Source organism: Lissotriton helveticus, chromosome 1_1 (genome assembly GCF_964261635.1).
Source record: "Lissotriton helveticus chromosome 1_1, aLisHel1.1, whole genome shotgun sequence".
In the NCBI taxonomy this organism is placed as follows: Eukaryota; Metazoa; Chordata; class Amphibia; order Caudata; family Salamandridae; genus Lissotriton; species Lissotriton helveticus.
In genome coordinates, this window is record NC_136057.1 from 1,515,695,933 (window position 1) to 1,515,712,293 (window position 16,361).

Consider the following 16,361-nt stretch of genomic DNA (forward strand, 5'->3'; position numbering starts at 1 on the left):
ACTCTTTGATGTCGCTGAAACTTTGATCATTGCGCGGCAAGCTTTTCGCCAAGTGAATAGTTGGGTTCATTGGCTGATAGCTGGGCTCTTGGACAGCTGTGCTTTCCAGTGACACCTGGATTGAGCAGCGGAAATCTAGTCTCCGGTGAGCAGTCATGGTGTTCAACTGGCTGCTGTGATCTGCAGCGGCGAGCCCTATTCTCCGGTTGGCAGAAGCTCTCGTCGGTGGGGAGTTGTGTTCACCATTGGGCGACTGTATTAAGCAATAGACTAATCCATTAGCCTACAGCGGCTGAGTGCTACACGTGGCAGATGTTGTTTCCAGGAGCTAGCCGTGTGCTGCAGCCCAGGTCATTCTCCAGCCCAGAGACGCATAGTCCCATCATCCGACGGGCAGATTAGCTTTTCTGCTGACAGTTCTGTATTTGCGCCCAGAGCCTGCTATTTCGAGGGCGGGTGTGTGCTTCATTCAGCAGCAGTAGACAGCAGGGTGCTGCTGGGTTCCTTTGCGTTGGCCCTGGTATTCTCAAGTTGGAAGTCACCTCCGACAATGGGGAGCTGCATTATTTAGTGTCAATTCCATTCTCCGATGACTGGTATATCAGGGAAGTGGCTCTGCCGTGTGCAGCTGTAGTCGGAGGTTGTGTTGTATTCCTCTTCCAAGAAGCATCTGTATTTCGACCCAGAGCAGCTGTGCGTAGCAGTGGGTTTGGCGGTGGCTTGCTGTGGACAGCAGTGGGCACTGACAGTCCCCGACAAACAGTTGCACGATTGGCAGCAGTAGTGCATTTCACTATTGGCACGGATTTTTTGTTCTTTCGCCCTGCTTGGCGGGCCTGAGAGAAGCCAAGGCTGGTCTTCTCGCACAGGTGTGTGCTCCACCCCATCCCCGAAGCTGGAGCGCTGGACCATGAATTCCAGCTACCCCCAAGTTCCGGACAGGCCGGCCCCACTCTCCAACCGCCTGGAGAACCCCATGGCGGCGAGCCTGGACACCTTGCAGGCCAAGAAGAACTTCTCGGTCAGTCACCTGCTGGACCTGGAGGACAGCGGCGAGCTGGCGGGGGTGCAGGCGGACGAGGCGTCAGTGGAGGCGGGCCGGAGCCTCCTGGAGTCCTCGGGGCTGACCAGTGGCAGCGACACCCCTCAGCAGGACAGTAAGTGCAGGGGGAGAGAAGGGAAACTTCAAAACCAGTGAGATAAAGCGACATTGTTTGGGTGTGAGAGAGTGGGTGTGGGCTCTATGGTTACATAAAAAGCTGGGGGTGGAGGGGGGCGCAGGTACAGTGCTAAAGAAAACTCTTCTTTGAAGAGAAGGGAAAGGCTGTGTCTAATGTGTTGTCTCCTACAGTTTTACGGCTCGCTGTCTCCTACAAACACACAATCTTTCTCTGAAGCTTGAACTAAACACGAGAGAAACCCGCTCGATTGGGTATTGAAGTGATATATATGGTATCCATCCATACTTCCTGGACTAGGCCCATAACACACTGGCCACGCCACTGGTAAATGTGATTAATCGAATCCTTTACCCCCACAATGGGTAGGGCGAGCGCACCGAGTTAACGTCCAGTGGGTAAAGCGACATCTCTGTGCGGGCCATGGGGCCTGCGAACCTGATGACAGCCTGCCAGAGACCTGCCCGGTCTAGGGGCTCGTGTACACCTCTCAGGGGGCGCTGCTGCCGCTGCTCCTCCGTTGAGGATTCTCGCTCCGTTCCAGCACGTGGTGACTCCGTTCACAACAGATACGTGTATTTATATCAAATACATTAGAGTAGGTGAGCGGAACACAGAGCACGTAGTGGAGGTGGGACTCGAAGAATATGTGTATCTGAATGTACACCACAGAGCCTACGCTGGTGACGCTGAAGTTACTCACGCCTGAGATCGTGAGAACATAGAAACATCGAGTATGGATCTGACAATAACTAAGGCCGATAGTCCATTCTGCCCACACAGTCAAAACATTATATTGGCACTTGATTTCAAGCTTGGAATTCATATTGCTAGTTCGTCAAGATAAAAGCTGAACAGACAGAAGTGCCGTCAGCATCCTCAGAGCCTAGGCATGGCATCTGACTGTAGGTGTCCTGCTCACCTTATGCAGTACCATACCATTCACAGCCGCAGGAGCAGAGCTGCAAGTGCTGACTCGGACTCTAGTCGGAAAGGGAAACCGAGGTATAAACTGTAACACACTGTGGCTGATGAAAAGGACTGCGCTCCCGGCCTTCAGGGGACATGGGCAGTGGCCCTGTCGGAACAATACCGTAGCAGGCCCTATGATGCCCTGGGGTTATAGGCCCATCCACACTCCAGAGCTTTCTCTGCTCCTGTAGGACCATTTAACAACTACTTTGTATGGTGGATCTGACAAAGGCAGGGAACAAGTTCTGCTGAGACATTCTGGTCCAAGGCCTAGTCACATCTGTTTGCACAATACGCACCAGCGTGACAATGGTGAAGGAGAGGATAGTGTTCGGATTGATGCTAGTTTTTGTTTAGGTTAGTGTTATGTTATGGTTGTGGTTAGGATTAAGTTACATTTAGATACGTTTATATTAGTGCCAAAGGTGCAACTCATTAAGTGTTTCTGTAAGCTGTCCGGCCTTACTCCACACATATGTGTGACTTAGTCCTGAAGTTTCGGGAGCAACACACACACATAAACACAACTTGAGACTCAGCCTAAAGTGAGTGCAATGAATAATGGTGGGTGTAAGTTAAGTGAGGCTTGGGTTATGGTTAGTTCTAAGGGTAAGGTTAAGATCAGGGTTGTTTCTAATGTTCGATTTTGGGCTAGGTTAGTGTTATGTAATGGTTGTGGCAAGGGTCAAAGTTTGGCTATGATTAATTTAAGGTTATGTTATTGTTAGTTTAGTTTCAGGTTCGTTTATGGTTAATGTGTGGATTACAGCTGTGGGTAGGTTAGAGTAAGTTATGTATGAGTTTCTGTTAAAATATGTAGTGTTTGGTTTAACACTGTACGTTAGGTTAGATTAGGGTTGGAGTGTCGATTCCCTCTGTGATTAGACTATGGTTAAATTAGGTATTATGGGTGGAGCTAAATTTAACTTTATAATCAGGGTGGGTTTGACATTAGTGCTTTCTGTTGGATTTATGTTTAGGTTTCTGTTTTGATTGGGGTTACCGTTTTGCTTAAAGTTATAGTTAGTTATAATTAGGTTAAAATAGGGTCAGTGTGATCATAATTGTGTAAGTAGGTTGGAATTAGATAAATGCATGAGTACTACAAATATTAGGGCCAGGGTTAGCATTCTAGCTAGCTTTACCTGAGAAAACATGGAAAATACTACTGCTGATTGTGATAGATCACTGATTCCAATGCAGTAATAACTGCCAATTTCCATTCTTTGTACGATTCCTTTCTGCAACATTTTTGCACCAACAACCATTCATGCCCAGCAAATTAATGTCTAATTTATTTTTTCTGTTCAGAGTTTTTCACAGAGTGTGCTAGGCCCATAGCGTGTCAGTCCCGTATCTCTGCTGGGGAAGCAGCAAAGTAACATAACAGAGCATTAGAGCACCGAAAAATAAAGAAACACATTTACCTTTAGTTGACCGAAATAAAAATGAGACACAATATGTTCGGGTAAATCAGAGTACAAAGAGAGGCGGTGGAGGCGGAGCGCTGTATAGGAAAGAGAAAGGAGAGCTTTCCTCAGGTATCTGGAGGACTTTAGTTCATATTCCCGAGCCCAACGACTGGTCAATTTTGCAGGTGTCTCTTCAGTGCAAATGAACCGGAAAAAAATACTAATTTACTCAATAGATCAGTATTTATTTTTTCTCCAGCACATTTATATCATTATACAGATATCTTATTTTAATTGTGGTACATCATATTCTATTCTCCCCCCCCCACACTTTTAAATGCTGTTACTGAACAGATGATGTGGTTACCCAATTCAGTAGTTCTTAATTGATCAGCCTCACAACTTGGATGAAAGTCTGAGTTAGTGTGCCGAAATTCTTGTCTCGTAAATCACCGCAGACGCAGAGGCGAGGTTATCTCTCTGGGCACGTTGTCTAAAGTTTATCATTTTTATCAACATCTAGAAAAGACATAAGGCACTCACGTGCTCTTTAAAAACATGAATTACACGGAGTAGTAGTACCATCTTAGCCTGTATCTGCAAAGCGCCGCATCGTACTTCCACTACATTACTTTTTGCACAGTATGGATAATTACAAGGTGCATTGAAAGTGTGTGCTAATAATAAGAAGTCAGAGAAACATAACGCAATCAATCGGTAACAATTTTCTGTTAAAAAGCAGAATAAAAATTATTTTTCAATAAAATACTTTGAAATAAAAAAGCAGAATACCCTGATGCGATAATACAAGCTTATGGATAGAATTTGTAATTGGGAGAGTGTATCTTACATTTTGTGCTGTTATTTAACTGTCTCACTCTCTATATATATATATATACATGTGTATAAACAATTGCATAATTATATGTAACAGTACATTTACACGTTTGGTTGTTTTTCATTGCACAAACCGTGGTGGTATAAAAACCAATATTTCATCGCACTTGTAAAATATGGAACATATTTCATGGGTGTCTCAGAAACATGGACAATATTGTATGACTCTCTTGAAATACGGGTTGTCTAATTACACTGTATCCATAAATGGTAGAGAAACCCGAGCATTCTAACAATCAGCTGCTCTTTGAACAACCTCTCGATCCTACAAACCGAATTTTCATTTTTGATCAAATCCACTGCCTTTATTCTGAAATTCTACATCCTTCAGGAAATTATTTTTGTGACTATTTTATTAACAATGAAAGAATGTGGTGCACAATTCCACTTACTTTTTTCAAGAACCATTTCTCTTGTTGCTAAAAAAAAAAACTTTTCAAGCTAACTGCTCCAAAATAAGAAATACAGAAATTTAAAACGTACAGAATTGTAAACACATGTAATGTATTCCTTTATTAGTATTTGGCAGTTCTAATGACATTTCTCAACAATTCAGCCTTTGGCCTCTTGGATTATGATGTCGCTACAACTCCTCGAAGCCAAAATAGATCTATATACCATGCTTACCCGTTATGTGTCCTTCATTCTCAACATGTTGACTGTTATTGTTTGAAAACTAACAGTTCTTTGAATGGACAAAATATTTTTAACATTGTGTTAGAGCTCATTACATAAAAGTCAGTATAAATATGCCTATTACCATCTGCATTACATTAAAAACATATTGTAAGTCATGTTGACGTTCCATTACCTTCTAATAAACGTCTCAGTTGGCCTTTTTTCTCTCCGTGGTTTCAGTACTCCGCTATGATTTGCAATATGGTTTGCAGTGAAACATTTATAATTTCACGCCCAGGCCAGCTAATGGCAGATTGTGCGCTCACAAATGTTAAATAACCAAAACAATATCATGAATGGCAGAGGGTACTTTATCCCACAAGTAAAACGCTAATATCTAGAACCTTTAGTACTTTTTATTTGGCCAGTTATACATTTGTGTGCGAATATGTATTTTCAGTTATGGACTTTTATATTTAAGGAAGATATGCATTGTCATTGAGTTTTGGGCATGGGTGCAACATAACATATAGCTGCAGGCGTGTGTGTGTGTGCGTGTGCATGTACATATTTGCTTACTTAGCCATGAAGCTCTGTACAGGAGTTATGTTATGCAGACTTTTATAGCACACTATCACTTGTGAGGATATCCTGGCGCAGAGCAGGTGTGAGTCTAGGTAGACCTAGGGTCTTGTGGGAATACTACAAAAAAAACAGGTTTTCAGCCTATTGTGGATATCAGAAGTGAGGAGGAGACTCCTATGTGTAGCTGCAGATCATTCCACGTTTCAGGAGCAATGTAGGAGAAGGCTTCACTGCTGGATCTAGTTTTCCATATGTGTGGGCTTTGTAGAAGTTGAAGTCTGAAAAGTGGAGGTGTCTGGAAATCACATGTACTCATTACTCCTTACTCTTGTTCAATGCACAGAACAAGGCTGTGTGAGTAGCTGAAAAGCTTCAACACAGCTTCAAGACAGGAGATGGAAAATGGAAAAAAGCGCCCCTAAGAGTGTCGGCTGTCTTCTTGGAGTAAGGCGGGAATGTGACATTGTAGACGGAGGATGCTTACTCCATAACTTGCACGGCACCCCCTCGGATCAGGCGCATGGCAGCGCTTACCGTAATGAAGAAGATGGACAGATGGACAAATAAATAAATGCATAAATATATATATATATATATACACAAATATATATATATATATATATATATATATATATATATATATATATATATATATATAAAAATATAACGCAAAATGTATGCCCAGTTATACATCACTAGGTTTCTATGAGTCACTGAGGAGTTCTGTGATCATATCGAGGTGTGAAGCTGTTTGCCAAGCTCATTTATAAGGTCAAGGAGCTCCAAAGTGACTTACAACAACCTTATAATGTTCGTAAGACGGGATACTTTTTAGCTTGTAATATATGGTCTCACCATCACCCTTCTCACAGAAATCCTTGGTGTCTTGCTCTTTCACATGACAGAGGTGGTGTGTTTTCAGGCATGAAAATAAAAGTAGCATTTATAATCAAAGATAAAGCACACCCAAAGGAGTTAGTAATTTGTTTTGTTTTTTTAAATGGAATCCATTTAAATGAGATAAAAAATGAATGCTGCGGCTGTGTGTTAGAACAGAGTAATTGACCTGTTCCTATTCTTTTATACGCAGATGATGCAGTACTTCTTGCAAAAAATAGGATTCAACTTCTCCTGGAGTCTTTTACCCTTCTAAAGTTTGATTTAGAACTAAGGGCTAATAAATGGTTTACGATCGGTTACGATGGTCATTGGACCTAAACATAAAAAATCCAGGTGTAATGTGATTGGAGGGGTTAAAGTTGACACAGTTCCTTCTTTCAATTATCTGGGGATATCCTTTGATGGTAGACTAACGTGGCCACATTTACTTAACATAAGATCGCAACAGCTACAAGTAGTGATTGGAGCAGTTTTTCGCTTCTTGGCTACAAGCCTACAAAAGAGTGGCCTCTAATATATAAAAGTAAATGCATCCCGGGCGGTCTTAATGGCGCCTGTGTATGCGGGTGTGTAAATGTTGAACAACTCCAGAAGATTGAAAATAGATTTGTGAACTGTGTCTTATTAGTTCCGAACTTTGTATCCACCTATTTAGGCCATGCAGAATTGGGCTTAAATTATTTAGCTGATGCCTCCCAGCTTGCCCTGTTACCAATGTGGATCAAGATTTTGAGTAGCCCGGAAGCAACTTTGACTAGACAGACTGAGAATGACTGCTTAGCACTGTATAGAGTGGGGGAGATCCCATGATTGAAATATATTAAACAGTCCTTTGACAACTAGGTCTAATTGATTTTTACACTAATCCTTCATCCATCCCTGCCATGTCCAAAGAATACATACATGAAAACCCTTTTTATTGATCATTTATTTAGAGTGCCTGAAAAGAAGGCACAAAATCTGCAAATAGTTGGCGCCCACTCTAAACTGATCACAACTCCAGGTCTGGAGCAATGTCTTGTTTTAATCCTTAATTCTCAACACAGATTTCATCTGACCAGATTTAGACTGAGTCATATACTCTTCATGCTCTGTTCCAACACAGGGCACTTGTTTCAGGTCCTCCCCGGATGCCACTGCGATGATTTGTCCATGCAAAGTACTGTACACTTTACGTTGTTTTGCACAATTCTTAAATCTCCTCGCATAACCTTTTTACTCCCTGTATTAAGGTCTGCGAATATCAGACATCGTGTAACCCCTTTGGGTTTATTACAACAGCTTGCTTCCTCTGCAAATTGCTATGCAGCGTTGAATTGCGTTAGGAGTGCATTGGGGACCAGGGGTAGGCACGAGAGCTAACCACTATCTTAACTGCGAATATTTCTGTATTTAACAACCTTTACGGTTGTCTCAAACGATGTAAAGGTTTTTAGATTGTTAATTGTTTTTAACTACAAAAGGTTTTTAAATGAGAGTAAATTAGAGATGTGTTTATGTACTTTTATGGTCTGGAATGAACCGTAATAAAGAATTGAAATTGAATATATATATATATATATATATATTCACTGAAAAAACCATAGGTTATAGACCATATATAGTTAGGAATTAGCATTTAAAAAACCTTATTTTACTCACACAAAACCATTGAAATTCCATATATAGTTAGTTGCAGTAACTATATATCGCGCACCCGCAATCCACTGCTGATCATGTCACATATTACATCATTCATGACATGGTCAGTGACATCACTGATGACATCATCTAGTGTCTGTGTGTTTTTGTAAAGTTTAAATATGTTTTACATATTGAAGAATGAGTGGATGTATGGAAGACTGAGTGTGTGTGTGGCTGGCTGGGAGGTGTGTGACTGTGCATATCAATGTGTACTTGTATCAGTGATTGTATAAGAGAGTAAGTATGTGTTAGTTTATGTGTGAAAAGTATGGTGTTCTGTGTTTAACTGTATAGATGAGGAAATCGAAGTGTGATTGATTCTTCACAGGACTGACTAGGTGTATGAGTGCATATGATAGTGTTGTAATAATGAGTGACTGTATTTATGAGTGATTGTATGGGTGAATGAGTGAATGTGTGTGTAGACGTAGGAATCAGTGAGTGCGTATGTAGTAACTGGTATTAGTGTGTCATGATGTCATCACTGATGTCATTTGAGATGTCATCAGTGATGTCATCAGTGATGTCATTTGAGATGTCATCAGTGATGTCATCAGTGATGTCACTGACCATGTCATGAATGATGTAATATGTGACATGATCAGCAGTGGATTGCGGGTGCGCGATATATAGTTACTGCAACTAACTATATATGGAATTTCAATGGTTTTGTGTGAGTAAAATAAGGTTTTTTAAATGCTAATTCCTAACTATATATGGTCTATAACCTATGGTTTTTTCAGTGAATTTTCAAGGTTTTGTAAATGCTAATTCCTAACTATATATGGTCTATAACCTATGGTTTTTTCAGTGAATTTCATAGGTTTTTTAATAGCAAATCTTTATAAAAATAATACATTTTAAATCTAATTTTATATTTTATAATTTTTTTATTTTTTTTTAATATTATTTTTAGTGCGCTCCCGGGGCGCGGACAGGTGAACGCACGGGTAAGCGCAATCTGGCGGCGCGCCCCGAGGCGCGTACTAATGCGCGTCCCGGAAGCGCTATTGTCGAGAACGAAAACAACATCGTGACGTATCGCGTAGCCGCCACGCCTTGCGTCATAAGACACGTATCGCGTAGCCGCGAGATGCGTCTTATGACGCACCGCGTAAGCGCACCCGGAAGCGCATACGATCGCGCAACGTAAGCGCCCCGATGCGCTTACGATACACGCCCGGGACGCGCCCCGGGCGCGTAGCGTAAGCGCGTCAAACCATGTGACTTTAAAATAACACTTTTCATTGGTTCAGAACTTTTTTTTTTCCAAATTGTGTGAAACCCACCCATTTCTCTCACTATTGCTTTGTACTTGGAGAGAGCAAGAGCTGTTGTGTCTACTCTATCTCCTACTTTTCTGATCTCCAGCAATGGCTGCAAGAGAGTCATCCAGCAGTGATTCAGAGGGATTTTTGGATGAGGACCCTCCTCAGCAAAAGAAAAAAACCCATTTCATTTGGAAATTTTACGACATCCCAGAAGGACAGAAAAAAGTGAACGCTCCCAAAGTAACATGCAAAATATGTGGGAGTAGTTTATCCAGAGGCAATCCTCTGAAAAAATATAGTTTTGGCAATGCCAATTTGATCCGGCATGTCAAAAGAAGACACCCTAACAACTTTGCCAGGGAGAGTGTCAGAGAGCTGGCACGGAATGTACCAACAGATGGCGGCAGCACCTCCACTGGTGGAGCAACACCTTCGGGACCACCCCGTGGAAGAATGATCCCTAACATTCAGCCGGTGTTTGCGGGCATCAAATTTTTGTGCGCAGAGTGTGACGAACTGCTCTGCTATGGGGAGCAGAGTGTTGAACTGATTGCTCTAAAGAAACAGCAACACCGCTGCTCTTCCAGTCCCTAAATTTTCAATTTTTTTTGCTCCTGTTGAGCAGTTTTGCAATCCTTGTTTTTGTTTTTCCCTTGAAAAAAATACAAAAAAAATATAAAATTGTTTTAAAAAGTCTAAAAAAATATAAAACAAAAAAAACAAAAAAAAAATATATATAAAACAACAAAATGAAAAAAAAAGTTCTTTTCAGAACTACCTCCAATTTTTAAAAAGAAGCTTTATTTTTTTTAAAGTCTGTCATTTTTAATCTCCATGGTACGCTCCCCCGTACGCTCCCCGGTGCGCGTACCGGGCGCTCACCCCCGCGAAAATCGATTTTTTTTTTATTTATTTTTTTCACCCGCGGGAGCCTTTTATGGCCCCCACATGAAACCTAGGGGGTCAGGGGGTGTGTACCCTGCTCCCTCTTGCTCATTTCCCCCTTTGATTTTTGCCACCTCTTGTGTCTCAATCCTACCGAGACACAAGATGGCGGCCGCTGCGGACTGTTTCGAATGTTTATAGACACCCGAGAACCAATCAGCTTGCCGTGCGCAAGTCGCGTGGCGCGCCTGGAGCGCTCTCCCGTACGCGTATCCGGGAGCGCTCCAGGCGCGGATCTAGATATATATCTTTTTTTGAACGTTAATTTCTCAAAATCCACTGGAGCACATACATTGAGACCTACAAAAGGCACATCGGGCTACCAGTCCCTACAAATTTGCCAAGTTTCGTGCAAATCCATTCAGCCGTTCGGGCTAAAAATGAGGCTAACCGCCCTATGGAAAACTCAATGTTAAAAACACGTTTTGGGACCCCCCTTTTTTCTCGGCCCCCCCTGGACCAACTCCCCCCAAATTTCCAGTGGCTGCTCAGAAACAAAATGTTCCATTTTGCTGAAAATTTCAGCCAATTCCGTCCACAAACGCCAAAGTTATTAGACATAGAATTTTCAAAAATCCCATAGGGAAAAAATCCTAACTATATATACCTACTGGCGACCGCCAGTAGGTAATATATATATATATATATATATATATATATATATATATATATATATATGTATATATATATATATATATATATATATATATACATATACATATATATATATATATATATATATATATACATATATATATATACATATATATATATATATATATATATATATATATATATATATATATATATATATATATATATATATATATATATATATATATTGACTCTTAAGCCAGCGTTAATGTTCTGAATAGAGAATTAAGAGACCCTCCCTCTTGATCTTCTTGATTGAGGAAGTACCCACCACCCCTCCCTTGCGGAGGTCAAGGAGTTAGCTTACAGAATCAACAGCAGCACATAAATATATTTCTTTCTTCAGCTCGTATTAGTGGAAGATGGATTACTCCACTCCACTACCAAGCCCCCACGACCTTTGCAGAACTATTGGAAACAGCGTTAAACTGGAGGGTAAACACCGAGGCATCGTGTATCGGATGTTCATTTAAATAATACATAGCGTCTTACTTTCGAGATTGTAAAAGGCCACGTTTACCCCAGTGGTTCACTGAGGTGTTTGCAGTGTTTTTGTGACATAGCTCATCTGTTTCCATAATTAACATTTAAAAATTATTTTCACGGGCCGTTTGAAGATACAAAAAACCATCCAAATTGTTTAAGACGTTATAAAAGTTGGAAATGCAAATGCAGTGCTATAAATTACATATTGCATATAAAAATCGCAGGGTTGAATGTGGGGGTCAGCGACCTCGATATACGGATACGCATTTATTTTTATGTACATGTACTGAACTTTCCTGTAATGGTGAGGCGCACCAATAAACTGCATGCTTAAAAGCACACACAGGTAGCTGCTCTGAAATAAAGTGTTTTAGCTTCACAATGATGTGAGGTACTGTGAAATAAATATGATGAGTTCTAGAGGTGTTGAATGCACTTACATTAAATCAAGTTAGCGCCATGAAATTGTGGGACACAGTGTTATTATCAAGTGGGATTGGTACCATATAGAGGTGGGTGAATTTGTATAAAGTGAAGTTGGTTCGACATCATGATGGCCTCCACAAGTGAGAAGTCTGTTCAGATTTGCAGAAAGGTAGGTGGGGCGCGATGATAGAAAGTGGGGCTATTTCCACATGACGTTGGGGCGCACTGATAGGCTGTGTGCTTAGCTCCAACACAATCTGACATTAATTATTTTACCTGGCTTGCACTTAAAGAAAACTAGAGTTAGTAAAATAAATACATTGATACAGAGGAGGAGATGTATGAATAATTTACGCAGAGCAGCCCTCCACGACGCTGCAATAGGTTGCGCGACAGGGAGGGAGCAGGAGAGCGCCACCTTTTCAAAGATATGGCTCTCTGCTCCCCTTTCCTTTGCACCGGCACTGATTTCAGCTGCCGTGCGCCAAGCACACACCTAAGCACCATAGCGCTAGGGTGTGTGTGTGAGTCTAGCATATGTTTTGTTCCGGAAGGAAATTCGGAAGGAAATTCTATGCCTAGACACAAGGGAAAGCTTTTCCCACGTTGTATGTGTGCTGCACTGCCCAACACCAATGTGAAAGGACAGGAATGGACCGTAGTTATGAAAATGGGGCATTCCTGTCCTTTCCCCCTGTGGTGGCGCACCATTGACGGCCTGGCGCCAATGCAGGCACCCTTGCACCATGTTGCAAGAGTGTGCGTAGCATGCAGGATTGTGTTTGCGCATAAAGTGGCACCTTCCTGCACCAAAAAACTATCCAGAGAGTTTTTTGTCTCTTTCTATGTGTGCTGCAGATTGCATGGAATGAGAAAAAGTTAGGAGAAATACAAATATTTCTCCTCGTTTTGCCTGCTCTGGGGAGGTGTAAGGTTGTGGTGCTGACCTAGGTTTACGCGATTGAGTAAATCTGAGGCAGCATCAAAATCAGTGGGTGCTGCGGGAGAAAACTCACTGCAATGCCATTAAATGCTTCCTGACGCAGACTAGGGCAACACAGCGACTTGTGCTGCTATGTCTTACTCCATATCTACGAGGCCATACAAAGGCAGGCAAAGTGGCTTTATGTGGCCTTATAGACGTGATTCAGAGGCTTGTGCCACCGGACCGTTAAAGCAAGTGCTGCTCCAGCGATCACAAGCCTTGCATAATAAGCCCTAAGGTGTGGTTTGTTTCATATAGAGATGAGGTGTGCTTATATGCAACACACCTAGCATCACAAAGAGGTGGTTATTAATCATCAGTGTTATTAGTTCCAAACGTAGTTGGAGTTTTTTATATAAAGTATGATGAGTTCGACATAGACATAGAATGCATTGATGCAAATATAGTGATTTTTACAAGGGATGAGGTGCGTCATGTAATTTATGTCATGTAAGATTTTATGAGTTTCTCATAGAGTAGGCACATGTGATATTTGCCATATAGAGTTAAAGGTGCTGATATTGAATACAGTGAGTTCCATGTAACATAAATTGCATATTTATTGAGCCCTGATTCCCTTCCATAAAAATCTTGACGTAATAGGCAGAAAATGGATGTTTATTGTTGCCTATCACAATAGTATTCATTTATTTTATTGACCAGAGAATAAATCAAGTCTGGGTGGAGCCACTGGAATTTGAATCTGTCACTAAAGAATCAACGTTCCTTGCAATGGGTATGTTGCTTCACCGAACCCCCAGACATAGTGAGGGCATCTGTGGAAAGGATATTACTTCTACAGAGAGGTGGAGTGCATACTCGTAAAGTGTAATGAGTTCAATATAGAGGTGGTGTGGGGGGCCGAGCATGGCGGACGCCTGTTAGGAGAGCTCCGGACTCGAGCCTCCAAAATCCTGTTGTTTATAAGCCATAATTGTATTAGTCGCATACCTGCGACTGCGGTGCCGGATAGAGCGGTCGAGCCTGCACACTCGGAGCCTCTTCTACTTGGAGGAGCTGCCGCGGAAAGCCGGGATCTGTGCGGCCCTGTTCCGACTGCGACGGCCGGCGTAGATCTACATCGGAGTTCCAAGGCCGCAACTCCTGAGATTAACTGTTGGGGGGCAGCGGAGGCAGCGAAGGCCAGAGGAGCACTTCGCCACGATCGCCACGGCGGAATTGGCAGACCCGCGATTACAGGCACACCCGCTGTGGTGGAGGGCCCTGCGGCAGAGCACCGGGGCACGCGATCAGGAAAGTCTGGGGATGCGGTAAGGCCTACTCTCCCCTGGAGGTGGCCCCCAGAGAGGCGCGCTCCGCCGGGAGAGAAGACTTAAATATGATGCCCTGCTGAGCACTAGAGGGGGAGCGGACGGCGGCCTGGGCCTTGCCACCATATGGGTGCGGCGTGATTGACCGGACATTCCTTGAGGTGGCGGCAGCCATTTGTAATTGGTCGGCACGCCACTCTGTGTACTTAGAGACTGCGCGGGGTGTACTCCTGAACTGCCCGCCTGGACACAATCGATCGGGCGGCTGTCCGGCTACATCGCGGATCCTATAACTTCGAAAGACCCGGGGAACTGGAGTGGAACTGCGCGGTTGTATGGAGGAGCCCCCCCCCTGAGTTCGTGCGCCGATACGAACACACAGCCTACAGTGGAATGTTGAAATCGCACCTCGCGACGCCTTGCTCTGGTGTTGGGCCCAGACGACTGCCTGGAACATGCTAAGGTGGGTGTAGATGGTTGGCGACTTTCCCACAAGCATCATTGGCCTCACCCTCACTGCAAGAGCTGGTGCGTGACGAGAGGGGTGCCACTACACCAACGCCACGCGAGGAACTGGCCCCTGCTGAGATTGGTAACTGCCCTGTTGGAGGTCGTGGAGGAGCGGTTGGGTGGCTGATGGGACCGGGAGCCCCTGTATAACCACTACCACTAATGGCCAGGTCCTGGATGGTTCACTACGGAGTTGACGACACCGCGTGTCCCCCATTGCAGCAGCTAAGGAGAGGCTTGCACGGGTGAGTCGGACCGGGTTATTAGTGTGACCCTCCCTGTCCTGCGCATACGCTAGTGCATCCATCCTCTGTGAACTATGGGCAAAGTGGGACGCACCAAGACGAAGCCGCCGGAACAACAAGGTGCGGACCTATTGCAGGAAGATCAAGGGGGTATGGAAGAGGTGATGAGCTCCGGATACGTGCCCCCAACTAGGGAGCCCAATACGGAAGATAAACTGGACCTTATCTTAAGGGAGGTGCAGGAGACGAGGAAGGCGCTGGAGCTCCAAATAGGGTCCCTGTCCACTGGATTGAACTTGGTTAGGGTGGATCATGCAAAGACGGCAGAGACGGTAATGGAGCAGCAAACGACACTGGTGGAACTGTTACCCAAGCAAAAACAAACGGAGGCTGATGTGAGGCAATTGCAAACCCAAGTGGCCACATTGATGGACAGAATGGAGGATGCGGAAGGAAGGTCGCGAAGGAATAATATCCGAGTAATTGGCCTGCCGGAGAAAAGCGAGGAACCGGATGCAGTGGGATACATGGAACAGTGATTTAAGGACAATGTCACCACAGAGGAGGTCTCTGCACAATACTGCATAGAAAGGGCACATAGAATACCAACTGGACGATCAAAACCAGGTGCTCCCCTGAGACCCCTCATAGTAAAAAATTTGAACTACCGTGATCAAGATGTCGTGCTACAAAAGGCCAGACAGGCGGCGCTGCTCAATTTTGAAAACACGAAGGTTTCGCTATTTCTGGATTACACGATGCTGGTACAAAAACAGAGAGCCTCCTTCATGGCGGTGAAGCGACGGCTTCGAGACTTGCATCTACAGTATGCGTTGTTGTTCCAGGCACGCCTCAAGATAATTCATGAACAGAAATCATATTTTTTTGAGAGTCCTGGAGATGTCGAGGATTGGATGGAGGTGATGGAACTTACCAATGCAGAGGAGAAGGATATGCTCGCGGAGGAGAGGCGGAAATCCGCTATGGCCTCCTCGACTAGACGCAGAGGCCGCAGATTGCGGAGACCTAACGAACGTGTGCGGGTCACATCACAGCAGATACAGCAGATCAAACAACAGGCGGTGTTGGCCACGGCGATCTTCACGAATGCGCCAAGATCGGTTCACAAATCCTCTATGGAAGAGGAGGACTCCCACGAATCGGACTCTGAGGGCAGTGTAGCTTTATTTCCCTCAGCAACTCCGCAGCTGATCGCGCATCTGTTTGGGTGACGGACTCACACAAGCATTGTGGAATTTATGTGCTATTTTGCCCTGCGACTAAGCTAGGCCCCCCTCTCAGGCACTGTAGTTATTTCTATCA

At 43.7% G+C, this 16,361-nt stretch overlaps 1 protein-coding gene across 2 annotated transcripts in view; it reads left to right on the top strand.

Annotated features, from left to right (window-relative positions):
- Positions 1 to 790: 790 nt before the first annotated feature.
- The window catches only part of PRRX1 (paired related homeobox 1), a 442,220-nt gene continuing 426,649 nt past the window's right edge, over positions 791 to 16,361 (top strand). For both annotated transcript variants that reach the window (XM_078658485.1, XM_078658491.1), the window contains exon 1: positions 791 to 1,157. In XM_078658485.1, coding sequence (XP_078514611.1) covers positions 911 to 1,157 — 247 coding nt within the window. In that variant the 5' untranslated portion in view covers positions 791 to 910. The remainder of the gene's footprint in view (positions 1,158 to 16,361) is intronic.